The sequence below is a fragment of the Prunus avium genome, chromosome 8 (assembly GCF_965620075.1).
Source record: "Prunus avium chromosome 8, drPruAviu1.hap1.1, whole genome shotgun sequence".
Classification (NCBI taxonomy): domain Eukaryota; kingdom Viridiplantae; phylum Streptophyta; class Magnoliopsida; order Rosales; family Rosaceae; genus Prunus; species Prunus avium.
This window is the reverse complement of record NC_142291.1, coordinates 27,235,868-27,250,272: the sequence shown is the minus strand read 5'-3', so window position 1 is coordinate 27,250,272 and position 14,405 is coordinate 27,235,868. Positions and strand designations below refer to the sequence as shown.

The 14,405-nt window shown below is 37.8% G+C and overlaps 1 protein-coding gene and 1 non-coding gene across 2 annotated transcripts; one reads left to right on the top strand and one right to left on the bottom strand.

Moving 5' to 3' along the window:
* The first annotated feature begins 2,086 nt into the window (after positions 1-2,086).
* On the top strand, positions 2,087-2,233 carry LOC148292439 (small nucleolar RNA snoR135). Its single transcript, XR_015827271.1, has one exon. It is a non-coding gene; the product is annotated as a small nucleolar RNA snoR135 (small nucleolar RNA).
* A 6,893-nt stretch (positions 2,234-9,126) lies between these two features.
* On the bottom strand, positions 9,127-10,580 carry LOC110768508 (uncharacterized). Its single transcript, XM_021972260.2, has 2 exons — positions 9,476-10,580; positions 9,127-9,164 (listed from the first exon to the last, which is right to left on the bottom strand). Exons 1-2 carry the CDS (start codon positions 10,413-10,415, stop codon positions 9,127-9,129), a joined length of 978 nt encoding a protein of 325 aa, XP_021827952.2. The 5' UTR covers positions 10,416-10,580.
* Positions 10,581-14,405: the final 3,825 nt, after the last annotated feature.

Here is a 14,405-nt window from a genome sequence, read left to right as displayed (position 1 = left end):
AAAACTCAATCCATGTCTTGTAGTTCCGCTACCCACGCATAAACTTTTCATTCTGATATGAATCCTTTTGGCCTGCAAGGGACACAAACACTTAATTCAGCCCCATTGCTGCCATCATAAAAATGAACACCAACCAAAAGACTATAATCCATGATTCTCTCTGCTTCCAGAAATTGACAATCTAGATCAATTTGCCTGCCAATGTTCATACTGATTCATAACAAGCCAAAGAGATAGAATTCAATCCAAGGGGATAAAGTTGCTTCTTCTAGGGCCTTACTTCATAACCCTAAACCCGGCTATACTGGGTTTCCCCTTTTTTTAACGAAAAAGTATAGCCGCGCGGCTATACGTTTTGTTTCCATTTATTTAAAAATAAATAGTACAACCGGGCGGCTATACTCTTTTTTAATTAAAGAAATTGTATAGCCGATCGGCTATACTCGGTTATTTAATTTTTTTTTATAAAAGAAATCGTATAGCCGCCTGGCGACACTCGGTTTTCTATTTTTTTGAAAATCGTATAGCCGTGCGGCTGCACTTGGTTTCCCGAAAATTTTTAAAAGAAATAGTATAGCCGAACGGCTATACCCGGTTTTTTCCATTTTTTTTGAAATAGTATAGTCGTGCGGCTGTTCTGGTTTTTCAATTTTTTGAAATAAATAGTATAGCCGCCCGGCTGTACTCGGCTTCTTTTATTTATTTATTTATTTATTTATTTATAAAATATTTATAATAAAGAGTATCAGCTTCGGTTAGACCCCCGTGTACGCTTTTCTTTGAAGCCCATAACTTTTTCAGCTAATATTTCTTCTTTTTATCTTCTTAATGATGTCATACACAAAAATTTTAAAAATAAAGATAGCAATTTTTTTTGGAGATGATTTTCCCACTAATCTTTTCTCCACTTACATTCCCTTTTGCTTTTTAATATTTTTTTAATCAATTGTATTCTTTTTTGTTCTTTCTCTTTCCTATCTACCCTTATCCTACATTAAATTTTTTTTTACTTCATTTTTATATTATTTCTTTTTCTTATACTTAATTTTCCAACTTACACTCTATTTTTAGTTTTTTTTTCCTTTAATCGAATAATAAAAAATTAACACTGTATATTTGTCTAAGCAAAATTATATGGTCCACCTGCTGCAAACACTCATGCCCTAGGAATAAAACTTGCAGCCATAGTTTCTTTTGTTATTTTTTATTATTATTTTTTTTTTTGAAACTGAAATAAATTTTAATGTAAAAGACAATAAAATATAGAGATGGCCAAAGTGACCATAAAGACAGAGTAACTAGATTGAACAAAATCCTCATATACTCAAAATACGAGAGTTCAAATTAAAATCACAACTTTAATAACATATACAAAAGAGGATTTAATTTAACCAAACTGTATCATTCCACTTAAACCATCACAACATGGGTTGCTAAAAAAAACCTATTTGGTGGCTAGGAAAATTCAACCATATAAAAGCTATAACCACAAATAAACCTTGCAGCCATATCAATCAAATTCAACCAAGTTCATCTAATAATGCTTCAAAAGTATTAAAAAGCAAAAGGAAGTGTAAATGGAGATAGATAGGTAAGGGTAGAATAGGAAAGAGAAAGAACAAAATTGATTTTTAAAAAAATTTAAAAAAACAAAAGAGAGTGTAGATGGAGAAAAGTGAGTGGGGAAACCAGCTCTCTTTTTTTAAAAAATTTATATGGAAAGATAGCACGTTCAAAATATAAAGAGCCATTGATTTTTCTTGATTAAAATATAAGAATTAAGATGTGAAGTGTGGACCATTGGGCTGGAATTGGGTTACTCAAAATTGAAGCCCACATAAAGCATTTCATACGATCCAAATCCATTTGGAAGGGGTATTTTCGTAATCAATTTGGCCAGCCACAAAAACCCTAGTGTATATTTGTTCTCCTATATATACAGGGTGCACGCAGATCTCTTCTCATGGTCATGGCCCTAGCCGTGTACCTGTGTGTGGCCGACTCTGCGTATCTATTTATGTCGTTGCAACGCGTGTATGATTTTGATTTTGGTTTAGGGTTTTGATTGATGTTGAGTGGGTTTGGATAAGCAGGGATTGTGTGTATCGGCGTAGTGCTAGAATCAATGCACTCTGATCCGAAAGAGTTCCCTGCAATATCAAATTCGGGGAAGGTGGGCAGTTGTTTTTCATGTTTACCCATTGAAATTTCAACAATCATCTTCCCCATATCTCCGCTCTCTGTATTTCTTCTTTGTTTTGTTCTCTATAATTTCTGATCAAAAGGTCTGTTTCAAAAATACACGAAATAGATAGAATTTAATGGTAGGCCTTTCACGAATTGCTTAAAAGTATTTTTTGGGTAAACTAATGGCTGCCTAAGCAATTTGATCTACTCATCAGAAAATGACCTAAAGTAAAATAAATTTGCAGAAACCCTGTTTGGGGACTAGGTATAAATCCCAGAGAGACCAATTACCATCTATGGAGTAATTTGAGGTCCATTTGGGCCAACTTGGGATTTGGGTCTTAAAATATTTCGCTCTCTCTTGAGTTGATAGGTAGGCCTCTAATTTTAGAAGATGATGCTTTCTGGTTTTCCTGTTTATGGGCTTTTGGCCCACTAAACTGAAAATTAAACGATCCGGATAGCGCTCTTTGTGCGTAAATGACTGATCTTAGCATAATCCTTAATAATTATTCATCGATGCAGTAAACAAATAACATTCATGGTTGTTTGTTTTCGGAATTTTGTTGATGATGGTTGTAATAAGGTGAAAATTCACATGCCCAACACAGGAAAGTCACAAAGATTCAAATTTCACAAGGAATTGGCACAGAATTTGGTTCAAAATAAACAAGAACCTGGGTTGCATCACCAAAATATTCATCCAACATTTTGTTCCAATTTCTTCCGCTTTCTCAGCAACCAAAGATAGAGAGTGAAACATTTGATTGGAATGTTGCGGAAGTGTGGACAGGCCCACAGGGCTAGACACTGGCACTGGCAGGCTAAAGGCCTATTCTGGAGTTTTCTTAGCTGGTGTGCCAAGGGTTTGCTTGCCCAAGGGCCCATGGAATCTCCATCTAATGTTGATGCAAATTTTAAAATAATGGAAGTCAGATTGGCTTTTTAATGGTCCCCCATCACTCAAAAGATTTAACTGAGGTGCTCCTATATATATCCCTGCCTAATTAAGTGGTCCAAATCCAATTAGGGTTTGCTAGCATGGTGGTAAACCAAAACTGTTCATGTTTATCATCTTCATATGGTCCATATGGATTTTAGTTTTAACGGTCTTACAAGGGTAGGGTTCGATTTTTATTTTCTATTCTGAAAGAGATATAAATCTAACTAATCATGGTGATTTTACTTTCGTCAATTGACCACTACTTGATAGATCGCTTGAGTATAATGCATGGTGGCTTGCTCCCCCATATCCACTCTACAGAACTTCTCTCTTGGTTCTTCTGGACCTCGCTCTTCTGGTGGTGATGACGGCTAACTTAGTTTAGGGTTACTATGTATGCCTTTATAAAACAAGATTTAGTGTTTTAGAGTTTATTAGAAATAAAATCTAACAAATATTTGTTGTGTTGCTAGACTCTCAGTCTAGATCATTGGTTAGATGAATCTAATAGGCAGCATAAATGTCAAATATCTGAAATTGGATTGTTACCCTCGTTTGAATTTCAACTGGTACTTCTCTTCCATATGTCGGAATAATTCTCAAGATCCCACACTCCTGTTGATTTTTAGAAAAAAAAAAGGTAATTGGTAAAAATTTGAAAGCTTTATTTTTTATTTTTTATTTTTAATAAACGTACTTGGAAGCTTTTAATTTAAATGTGAACTAGTTTGTCACTATTCTATACCCTCATTTTTTTTTTGTTGGATTTCTATACCCTCATTTGAACATAGACAATAAGCTATGAAATCCACTATAAAAGATGGCTATCTCATACCAACTAGCTTTTGATATAATGGTAATTTTCTTCTCTATTTAAAAGTTTAAAGTCCTTGATACTTATAGTAAGCAAAACAATAGGAAGAAACTTGCTCCTAAGAGCATGTCCACCGCTTGGAGCAAATCGGGCAAAAGGCCCCCCTTGCGAGCCCAGAAGCCCTCCAGCCTGCGAGTAGGAACCCGGGCAAGCCATGGGTCCCACCAACCTTGGCAAGCCCACGGGCAAATTATGCCTGGGCTGCAGCCCGAAGGCGCTGATGTCAGCGCTGATAGCGAGCGAAAAAAATCCAAAAAAATTTCAAATTTTTTTTTTTAAAATTACCAAAAAATTATGGATGTTTTCCCTATAAATACATAACAATTTTATTCACTTTCCACACCAAATCCTCATACAAACTCTTCTCCTTCCAATATTTGTATATTGTAAATATTTGTAAATTGTAATTTTTTTTTTCTTGCATTTGTAAATTTTTTATATTTTCTTCCATATTTATTTTTTTCTTGCATAATCATTTTATTTCTTACATTTCTAAATTGTTTATATTTTGTTGCATAATCTTTTTTTTTTCTTGCCCTTGCCCTAGCCTTTTGGGGTGGAACCAAAACAGGCAAGGCTGCCACTATTCACGTGAATAGTGGCAGCCCTTGCCTTGCCTTAACCTTTTGGGGTGGACTTGCTCTAAGCTTTGGACCAATTGTTTATTCAATATCTGGTTGTGAACTTGTTAAAATATATGCCCAAATTTTCAAAAATTTCTTGGTGCACCCAAAAAGTTGATTAGTACACTCTACTCTTTTTGGATGGTTTATATATATAATAGTAAAAGTACACACACTACAGTGACATGGGATTCGAACCTAAAATCACTTGTCCACAAATTAACGCCATTTTCTACTCGGCTAGTCCCGATGCCTTCTTGGATGGTCTTTAAGGCTAAACTCTTATTTTTACTTTTCTTTTATTTGATGAAATTGTGTTTTAACTCACTTAGCCCAGTGGGCCATTACACACAGATACCACATGGCTAGTTGAAGCTCAACTTTGATTTTTAATGAATTAAGAGTAAGTCCACCCCAAAAGGCTAAGGCAAAGGCAAGGCAAGGCAAGGGCTGCCACTGTTCATGTGAATAGTGGCAGCTTTGCCTTTTTTGGTTCCACCCCAAAAGGCAAGGGCAAGGGCAAGAAAAAAAAAAAAGATTATGCAACAAAATATAAACAATTTAAAAATGTAAGAAATAAAATGATTATGCAAGAAAAAAATAAATATGGAAGAAAATATAAAAAATTTACAAATGCAAGAAAAAAAAATGATTACAATTTACAAATATTGGAAGGAGAAGAGTTTGTATGAGGATTTGGTGTGGAAAGTGAATAAAATTGTTATGTATTTATAGGGAAAACATCCATAATTTTTTGGTATTTTTTTCGATTTTTTTCGCTCGCTAACATCAGCGCCTTTGGGCGGCAACCCAGGCTGAATTTGCCCGTGGGCTTGCCAGGATTGGTGGTACCCATGGCTTGCCCGGGCTCCTACTCGCGCGCTGGAGGGCTTCTGGGCTCGCAAGGGGGGTCTTTTGCCCGGTTTGCTCCAAGCGGTGGACTTACTCTAATATGACACCCTATGACTTGCATGTTGAACCTATTTTTCTTTTTCTTTTTGGTCTCATGGGGCTGAATTGCATCATACAGTTTTCATCTTTTGTTTTTCTACAAAGTGGAATGGATGAACTTTTTGAAGATGGGGATTTTGGCGAATTGGTTTATGCATCTTTCTATGGTTGTAAGATCCCCAGCTAAACATAAGAATAGAAATGCAGAATCCCAGCAGAAATTGTTGGTTTTTGCCATTTTTCGTGACGTTAATGTTCATACACAATGGCAATTATTTTTTGTAGGGATAAGACATGATAGCAGGTCAAGGTCTAATGGTTTTATAGGGCTGTGGGCAAAATAAAAAAAACAAATTTGGCATCAGTTTGTGAGATGGAGGTGTTGTTGTCAACATTAGGTAGATCAAGAGAAACAAAATGTGGAAAGGTTTATTTTATTCAGTATTCACAAACACGAGCTACAGCTTTATACAAGAGTTGCAGATGTCGATCCTGTTATGTTGCCTATAATTACGACTAACCAAATATTCTATTCCCTACAATTATGGTTAACTAAGTACAGAACAAGTAAGTAAATAACTGAGTATCAATCTGCAGTATTGACTGCTTATTTTGTGTGATCTTCCTTAACACTCCCCCTCAAGTTGGAGTGTATGTTTATGACACCCAACTTGCCGAGCAATACTTCAAATTGTGTTGAACTCAATGGCTTAGTGAACAGATCAGCTGGTTGATTCATGGTTCGTATGTGAGCTGTTCGTATCATCCCTTCTTGAATCTTTTCGCGTACTAGGTGACAATCTATCTCTATGTGCTTCGTTCGTTCGTGGAATACAGGATTGGAAGCAATATGCAGAGCGGCTTGATTGTCGCAGAAAAGTGCAACTGGCTGTGTGTGGTTTACTCTCAAATCTTTCAAGATGTTTTTCAGCCATGTAATCTCACAACAAGTAGTAGCCATAGAACGATATTCCGCCTCTGCACTTGATCGTGATACAGTGCTTTGCTTCTTTGTTTTCCAAGAGATTGGTGCTTGGCCAAGCAAAATGCAATAGCCAGTTATTGATCTTCTTGTGTCGACACATCGAGCCCAATCGGCATCACAAAATGCCCGCAATTGTAATGAACCTGTGGAGGGTAAGAAAATTCCTTGCCCAGGTGTTTGCTTGATGTATCTGAGAACCTTATGCGCTGCTTCAAGGTGTGGCTGCCGGGGTTTATCCATGAATTGACTCAATACATGAACTGCATAAGCTAGATCAGGTCTTGTGATGGTCAAATAAATTAACCTACCTACAAGCCGTCTGTATGAAGATGGATCATTCAGTAGCCTTCCATTTGTCTGTGTGAGTGACAAGTTTTGTTCCACTGGAAACCGTGAAGGTTTAGCACCTAGGAACCCGGCATCATCCAATATTTCCAGCGCATATTTTCGTTGGCACAAAGTAATACCACGTTTCGACCTTGCAACCTCTATCCCTAAGAAATATTTAAGCTGACCCAAGTCTTTGAGCTTAAATCTCTTGGAAAGAAATTGCTTAGTCTCCTCAATGTCTTGTAAATTGTTGCCTGCCAATATCACATCATCAACATAGACAAGTAATGCTATAAAGCTACCTTGACGATTTCGGACGAACAATGAGTAGTCTGACAGTGATTGAAGAAATCCAGCAGCTTTGAGAGCGGTTGACAGTTTGAGAAACCATTGTCTCGAGGCCTGCTTTAGTCCATACAAGGACTTGTTTAACTTGCACACACGAGTCTCCCCCTTTCGTCCGAAACCAGGAGGTAAGGTCATGTAGACATCCTCATCAAGATCACCGTGTAAGAATGCATTATTCACGTCTAGCTGGTGCAAGTGCCACCCTTGTAAGGCAGCAATGCTAAGGAGCACACGAACGGTCACCAATTTTGCCACAGGAGCAAATGTTTCTTTGTAATCAACACCCTCGATTTGACTGTACCCTTTCGCCACTAACCGAGCTTTGTACCGCTCGACAGTCCCGTCGGGGTTAAACTTGATTTTGTAAACCCACTTGCATCCGATGGGCCGTTTATGAGAAGGCAAGGGCATGAGAGTCCATGTGTTGTTAGCTCGGAGGGCTGCAACTTCATGTTGCATTGCAGCACGCCACTTTGGATCTGTCATAGCCTGGGAAAAACTTGTGGGTTCTGTGAGAAGAGTGAGTTGAGTGGTGAAGGCTCTATGAGAAGGAGAAAGGCGATCATAGGACAAAAAATGTGAAAGAGAGTGAGCAGTACCTGGAGACTTGACCACGTTCGTGGAAGAGGAATGTACGGGTCTCGACGGGAGGGCTGCCTCGACATGAAAGTCCTGCAAAAAGGGGGGTGGCTTGGTTTGACGTGCACCGCGTCGTAACGGTGGTGGGGTGGAAGAAGAGGGTGAGGGTGATGGCGGAGATGGAGTGGTAATGCTATGTGTAGGGTCGCATGGTGGGGTTGGGGAAGGTGAGGTGGGAATTATGTCTTCTTGTGGTGTTGTGCGAGAGATAGTCTCTTCGGAGATATGGGCTGAAGTTATTGGCTCTGGAAAAGTATCAATATCAAATGTCAAAAGGGGGGCATCATGTGGTGAAAATGGAGGGGGTGCAGCGGAATGGACATGATCTTGGAAGGGAAATTTGTCTTCAAAGAAAGTAATATCCCGTGAGACAAAAACCTTTTGGAGGATTGGATCAAACACACGATACCCTTTCTGACCATAAGGGTAGCCAAGAAAGATGCAACGAGTTGCACGAGGATCAAATTTTGAAGGTTTTTGTGCATGGGTGGAAGCAAAACATAAACAGCCAAATACCCGTAAATGAGAATAATTAGGAGCTTGATGGAACAATTTCTCATATGGTGTTTTACCATGAAGAAGAGGAGTTGGTGTTCTATTTATGAGATACGCTGAAGCAAGAATTGCATCTCCCCAAAACTGTCTAGGTAACCCGGCTTGAATAAGCAAAGCTCGTGCTACATTGAGCAAATGCCTATGCTTGCGCTCAGCAACACCATTTTGTTGTGGTGTGTTGACGCAACTAGATTGATGAACAATGCCTTTGATGGCATAAAAATTTTCAAGTTTGAACTCAGGACCATTATCACTTCGCACTATTTTGACTTTTGAATTGAATTGAGTCTCAACCATGTGAATGAATTTAACGAGAAGATCCCTTGTATCAGATTTTTGTTTCATCAAATAAACCCATGTACTCCGAGTGAAATCATCTACGATAGTGAGAAAATATTTTGCACCAGAAAGAGAAGCAATTTTGTAACCACCCCAAATGTCAACATGTATCAAATCAAAACATGCTTTACTGGAAATGGAACTCAATGGAAATGGTGACCTTGTTTGTTTGGCCAATGGGCAAATTAAACACTTGTCTGGATCACAAGATTTATTTTTGGAAAAGGGAAATAACTGGAAAACTTTGTTTGACGGATGTCCAAGGCGTTGATGCCAAAGACCAGAGGCTAGAGTTTGAACGGGGTTGCATGTTCCTTTCCTTGGTTGATCGAGATAGTAGAGTCCCTCCCGCTCAAATCCCGTCCCAATCATCTTCCCCGAACGCAGGTCCTGTATGACACAAAATTGGCTTAGAAATAAAGTGATACAAGAAGAGTCTGAGGCCAACTTGCTAATGGAAATCAGATTGAGTCGGAAAAGTGGCACACATAAAACGTTATTAAGAATGAAATTGGGAGAGAAAACAATTTGTCCAATATGGGTGACTTGAGCAAGTGAACCATTTGGTAATTCAACAGTATGATTTTCAACCATTTTTGAATGTGTAAGCAAGTCAGGGCTACAAACCATATGATCTGTAGCGCCACTATCCAAGATCCATGTGTTCACCTTGCCATTATAAGTGAGGGAAAAGGCTTTACCTGAAAGTTCTTCATGATTTGAAGAATTACCAACTTGATTGGCCATAGAGGATTTTTTCTTGTTCAACATGTGCAGAATCTGCTTACATTCCTCCTTTGAAAAAGGGAAATCTGACGTTGTGGCCTTCTTGTCAGATGCACGTGATGCAACCTGGTTGCCCTTTGAGAGACTACCTTGTTCAGCCTCTAATGATGCTGCTCTCTTACGGCAGTAATCAAATGTGTGACCTTTCCAGCCACAAAAGGTGCACTTGAGATGAGCACGGCAATTCTTGGTGCTGTGATTCGTCCTGTTACACTTTGCACACCGAAGGCCCCTCTCTTCGGATTCAGACTCACGACTCGAGTTCTTTACGGCAAAAACAGCTGCTTCTGGTTGGACAGAAGCTTTCCCATTAGAAACCTCTGCCTGCCTCTCATGTCGAAGGACCAGCGAATATGCTTTGTTTACTGTGGGCAATGGTTCCAATAGAAGCGTGTTACCACGAACAGTGGCATATGATTCGTTCAGACCCATGAGAAATTTCATTGTTTTCTGAGTCTCCATGTATGAAGCAATCTCCTTAATAGTCCCACAGCTACACGCCGGAATTGAGCACAACGCTTCCCGTTCATCCCAAAGGCTCTTAAGTTTAGTAAAATAGGAACTCACGGTCATGCTGCCTTGTATGCAGTCATGGATTTCATTCTCGATATGGAAAAGCTGAACGGTATTCACATGAGAGAATCGCTCTTGGAGATCAAGCCACATCTGGCACGCATCTTTGCAGTGAATGACGCTGCCAGCAATTTCCTTCGACATTGACCCCAATAGCCATGTCTTGACTAAGTTGTTGCAGCGCTTCCATTGCTGCAATTCATCAGGTTCATCCCCACTTGGTGCTTTGATCGACTTATCAACGAAGCCAATCTTGTTTTTGACCGTTAAGGCCATGGTCATGGACTAAACCCATGTGCTGTAGTTATCTTCTACCAAAGGTTGCGGGACAAGGATTAAGCCCGGTTGGTCCGCATGATGAAGGTAGAGAGGATGGTTGGGATTTTCCCATTTTGGCTTTGAAGGCATGCCTGTGTCGGTTGACCTTTTTTCGGAGTTGTCACCCATGGCTGTACTGCTAGGATGATGTTTGTGTTTGGCTAGGTTTATTTAGATCGTTGCTCTGATACCATCAAGAGAAACAAAATGTGGAAAGGTTTATTTTATTCAGTATTCACAAACACGAGCTACAGCTTTATACAAGAGTTGCAGATGTCGATCCTGTTATGTTGCCTATAATTACGACTAACCAAATATTCTATTCCCTACAATTATGGTTAACTAAGTACAGAACAAGTAAGTAAATAACTGAGTATCAATCTGCAGTATTGACTGCTTATTTTGTGTGATCTTCCTTAACACTGTAGAGGTTTCATTTGAAAGTTTTTGGAAGCAACATACTGAAATTTTTTTGTTGTTTAAAGAAATGAGGGAAGCAGAGTAGTGGAAGATCGTCATCTTGTGTTTTTTATTGTTTAGAGAAATGAGGGTTTAAGCAAGCAAGAGAGAGGCACGTGAAACATATGGCTCTCTCAGCTTCAGAGTCAAGGAAAATGGTTGGCATCCAGCGTGTGTTTCTTGCTGACATATCCACTTTCCTCCTTTTTTTAGCTTCTACGCAGTATGTATAAATGCCTTTATAAAACAAGATTTAGTGTTCAGTGTTTTAGAGCTTATTAGATATATAATCTAATGGAAATTTTAATGTCAGTTTGAATGATTTTAATCTATTTTGCTAGACAATCTAACAAACATTTGTTGTGTTGCTAGACTCTCAGTCTAGATCATTGGTTAGATGAAATCTTTAACCTAATAGGCAACATAAATGTCAAATATATGTGAAATTGGATTGTTGCCCTTGTTGAATTTCGACGTATTAAGTCTAGTGGTATTTCTCTTCCATATGTCAGAATAGTTCCCAAGATCGCACTCTCTCATTGATTTTTAGAAAATTAAAGTAATTGGTCAAAATTTGAAAGCATTTAATTTTTTATATATAGTATTTGAAAGCTTTTAATTTAAATGTGAACTAGTTTGACACTGTTCTTTACCTTCATTTGAACATAGGCAATAAGATATTTTGGGAGCACTCAGAACATAAGTGAAATCCACTATAAAAGATGGCTACCACATACCAATTAACTCTTGATATAGTGATACATTTCTTTCCAATGTTGGAAGATGTCCCAAATTCAAATCCTCCCTCCCCTATTGATAAAATAAATAAATAAACAATGGCTCCCACATAACCTAGTGAAAGATGGACATAACAAGCAAAAGGGTTTTTCCTAGAGAAGTACCTACCATTTTTACACGACGGATGTAAAAAGTTTCATTTGTCTATTTAAAATTTTAAAATCCTTAATAATATAGTAAGAAAAAAAAAAGAAGAACCTTGCTTCTAAGCTTCAGGACCAATTGTTTATTCAATATCTGGTTGTTATACTGCTTACTGAGGACAAAAGCTTGCAATGCCATCTAAAAATGGTATTGATCACCATATAGCCACCCTTGCCATATAGTTAGGTGTCTTAAGTGTTTGAAAAGAACATTATGAATATCTCACCTTATTTTTCTTGGGCCAGATTAGTGAGTGCATGAGTCTGGTTAAGAATGTAAAGACATATTCCTGAGCTCAGTTCTATTGATTTTTAATGCTTCATATATATTGTCAGTATATAAGGTCTTATAACGTTGAATTATTACCGTTTTCAGGGAACTCAAGCAAATTTCTTCTCGGCTATCAAACAGGCCACGATAGACCTTGAATCCAAACTGGACCTCAAAAGAACCTCACACATTTTTCTAAGAAGTGACTGCAATCAAGCCTGATTTCCTCATCCTTAGCTTGTTGAAATTTTTGAGATCAAAGTTTATCTTGAATTTGGCTGCGATTGTTGACTATAATGGCAGATGGATTGAACCATTACAAGCAAAAGGGTGATTTTTGTTTCCTTTATAGGTTTAATTTGTTTGATTATATCTCTTCATCTTTCCCCATCTCTTTCTTCCGGTAGTTTGCAATTTTGGGAACAGGGATTCTCTTTTTTGAATGCTTTGAATTTTGAAGCCTGATATGCATGGCTTAGGCCCTACTTGTGATCTGAACTATTTTGCTTTTTTGTTATCAGAGCTTCAGCTTGTTAGAATTATTCATATGAGTTACTCTTCCATAAAGACTGATATCTCTCACTCACAACTTCCCGAGTTTGAATTGCGAAAGAAATTCCTCAGATATGTTTAATGCAGGTCTTTTTAATCTCTGACTGATTAAACCTAAAAACTTGGGGCTGAAATAAATTTTGAAGAGGAAGTAGACATTGAGTTCTAAACAACTTGATCGCACCGTCTGCCACAGAAACTCCTCATGATGATATCGCACCACCCCATGATGATATCGCACCGTCTGCCACAGAAACTTCTGAGGAGCCTAGTAAATCATCTTTTGAGACTGCAAAAGCATCAGATGTTACTAAGCCTGAAAAGTTAAGCAAACGCGTGGCACCAAATCTTGAATAGACAGACGAAGAAGATGATTTGTACAGAACAATTTTCATAAGCAATCTTCCTTTTGATATCAATAATGAAGATGTGGCCCTGAGAGTTTTGAACAACAATCCTGGTTCGATTCGATTCCCTCTAATGTTAATAAAAAAAAAGAGTCATCTATACTTAATCATTTCGGTCCCCCTCAAGCAACTCTTTCCATCTTTTATTTTTTTCATTAATTGTTCCGCAAAAGTTTTTCATCATATCTCAAACAAACGAGTGTTTTTAACCTTGTTATCCTTATGTTATGAAGAATGTCATCTTGCTTAGGGCAATCTTTGCATTCTATAAACATTTCCCTTTACATTACAAGGAGAATCAAAGGTACATTCTAGCCGTCACCCTCACCCTATCCTTGTCCATATCACTTGGGCTAAAGCACATTTGTAGTACGTTAAAATAGTTAAATAACATCTTACTTTTGTTGTCTTTTCATTTTTTGGTACAAATAACTTATTCTTATATAAAATGGATGATAATATACTAAACTCACACACACTACAAGAATGTTAGGATTCGAACCAAGAACTTTTTAATCGGGAAGCAATTGTTTCAAACCACTATACTAGTGGGTCCTTTACTGAGTTTATTCGTTTTTAAATGTCCCATCAAGATCATAACATTGCCATGCCTAACATTAAGACTTCCATTTCATGTACAATTCCGAGGAGAAAAGGCATGAAACATATGGGGGCATATATGGTAATTCATATAACTTGTTACAGCAAGAGTCGTACTTTAACATGTAAGTCTATGCTTTTCATTTTACGAAGGGGCACACTTTCAAAGCCAAAAAGGCACCCAACGAAGGATCCTATGTTCTTTTGACCCCCAAATTCCTTTCTTTTGATTTATTTATCAAATTTCTGCTCCACTCACAACCAATTACAAGTTACAACCAACCATAAGTTTCCTCCCTGTTTTAAAGCCTTTTAGCTATCAAAAAGGGGAAAAAAAGCCTAGATTCCAGGTTTTGATAAATACGATAGTCTAAACTACTCTAAATATTGAGTTTTCAGTTCATTTTGCTGAATGAATTGTATTTGTTGATCGAAAAATGGAACTAGATATATATTTTTCATAATCTTGGCATAGTTCTAAGAAATGTGACATCTATCCTTTCTAAGTGGTACCACAAAAAAAAACAAAAAGCCTCAATGTATATCTTCACTTTCTTCCTCCCAAATGACTATAGTATCTCAATTTTTCTCAACGTGGACAATGGACATGCTTGTATTGTATGTGGACATGGACATCTATCCTTTATAAGTTGCAGCCATAGCTTAGCTTGAATGTGGACATGCTTGTGGTGTACAGCATAGTAGATAGATACCATACCACCCA